General features: G+C 34.5%; 2 protein-coding genes across 2 annotated transcripts in view; both read right to left on the bottom strand.

Moving 5' to 3' along the window:
* LOC105315183 (cyclin-dependent kinase 4 inhibitor C-like) overlaps positions 1 to 422 on the bottom strand; it is a 3,986-nt gene extending 3,564 nt beyond the window's left edge. The window contains exon 1 of the mRNA XM_011409729.2: positions 86 to 422. Coding sequence (XP_011408031.2) covers positions 86 to 422 — 337 coding nt within the window. The remainder of the gene's footprint in view (positions 1 to 85) is intronic.
* A 23-nt stretch (positions 423 to 445) lies between these two features.
* On the bottom strand, positions 446 to 1,430 carry LOC105315182 (putative ankyrin repeat protein RF_0381; the record flags this gene model as incomplete). Its single annotated transcript, XM_011409728.1, has 1 exon — positions 446 to 1,430. A coding segment is annotated over one exon (985 nt), but the record flags the coding sequence as incomplete, so codon positions are not given.
* Positions 1,431 to 2,020: the final 590 nt, after the last annotated feature.

The following is a 2,020-nucleotide window of genomic DNA, read 5'->3' as shown; positions in this document are numbered from 1 at the left end:
ATATTAAGAGACTTGTAAGCTCCTGCTATAGTAGACACTATATCAGGATGACCCTGGCTGCATGCTGCATGAAGTGCTGTGTTACCATTGCTATCTGCCATGTCTACTAATTCTACACGTGGTTTATTGTAGCTTGGACTATCCAATAGATATTCTACTATTTCCAAGTGACCCTCTTGAACTGACAGATAAAGTGGAGTACGACCAGAAGCATCAGTGATATCAGGATTACAGTAACGACCATCAACAAAAAACCTCAATACATCCAAAGACCCTCCCTTTGCTGATATGTGTATTACATTGAACCCTTTATCGTCCAGTATAGAAATGTTGCAGTTTTTACTGTTGAGGTAACGAATGATGGGAAGGTTCTTAGAGAAAGCTGCAATAAGTAGTGGAGTACATCCAAAAGAGTCGGTCATATCAAGAGATAATGGTGAATGGTCTATAATGTAAGACTAGTGAGGTAGAGAACTATAGCAACATGTCCCTCCTGGCATACTATGTGAAGGAGTGTAAAAGATTGAGTATCATAAAAGGGTTCAGTGGCATTAATATCAAATGAATAATTGTTTAATAAATGCTTTAAAGAATACAAAGAGTTGTATTGTGCAGCATAAAAAGGTAATACACCATTCTTAAATGAGGCTACATTGATATGATACTCTTGTCTAAGCCATTCTAGTATATGAATATATCCATATCCCACTGCAGCTTCTGGTGATGACTTCAGGCTGTATATTCTAGGATTAAGGTTGTATTGTTTTATTAATAATTTTAAAAGATCAAGATTACCAGAGGCACAAGCCCATCTGACACAATTGTAGCCATCCTTATCTTCAGTAGTGACATCACATTTCATTACATCAATTAGAAATGTCACTAGTTGTATTACACCAGTACCACAGGCATAATGAATTGGTAGAGTATCATCAATGTTAGTAGAATGTAATAGACTAGTATATTGTGGATAATTATTAATAATATATTTAATAAATGAAAAATGACCATTCCATGAAGAATAATGAAACACATTCTTGTTGTATGCTCCACCTACTCTATCCAAATCACATCCACAATCTTTTACTAAATACTCTAAGACATCAATAGCACCAACTGAAGCTGCATAATGAACTGCTTGCCTACCGTCACTAGTTTTAACTTGAGGATCTAGTTTATATTCATTAACTAATAATTTAATTAATGATAGTTTAGTACTATATACTGCTTGAAGTAAAGCAAATGATGTGAGAGGCAATTGATGATTATTAATGAGGTATTGGACTAGCTTCATGTTACCACTCATAGCACTATGAGTCAATGCATTCCATTTCTTATTATCTGTTATGTTAATGTCACTGTCTTGTACTTCAATGAGATATTGACTGAGATCAATGTTACCATGACGACATGAATAATGAAGAGGTGTTCTACCCTCATTACAGGTTATATTAATATCAATGTCAGTAGTATTCATAATATATTCTACTGCATTGATACTACCTGACATACAAGCTAATGCTAATGGTACTACACCTTTGTAGTCTGGTTGACTGGCATTCAACCTATACTCAGATACAGTATAACTGAGTAGAGTAGGTGAACCTGATAAAGCAGCATAATGTATTGCAAACCGACCCTCATAATCTAATGAACTTGTATTAATACCATACTCCTCTAATACCTTCACTAATAATATACTACCACTAGTACATGCTAAATGAACCAATGATTGACCAGTAGCAGTAATAGAATTTATATTAAAATTATTAATAACGCTTGTCTTCTTGAGGAGTGTAGACAAAAGGCTCACTCTTTTATGCTGTTTAGTAACATTTATATTCAGTGATATATATTTATGCCAGTTGTCTTTAGCTTCCACATTAAATGAAGTAAGTTGCATAAGTAAAGGTATATCACATGGTGCAGTGAGCTTATTATACACTTCTGTAATGCAGTATTTATTAACCAATCCACTGCATAAGTAATGAAGAGAAGACCGACCACTGGGATCCTCTAG

The sequence above is a fragment of the Amphimedon queenslandica genome, unplaced genomic scaffold (genome assembly GCF_000090795.2).
Source record: "Amphimedon queenslandica unplaced genomic scaffold, v1.1 AMPQUscaffold_11578, whole genome shotgun sequence".
Taxonomy (NCBI): Eukaryota; Metazoa; Porifera; class Demospongiae; order Haplosclerida; family Niphatidae; genus Amphimedon; species Amphimedon queenslandica.
The sequence above is the reverse complement of the archived record's forward strand: the minus strand, read 5'-3'. Positions and strand labels throughout refer to the sequence as shown.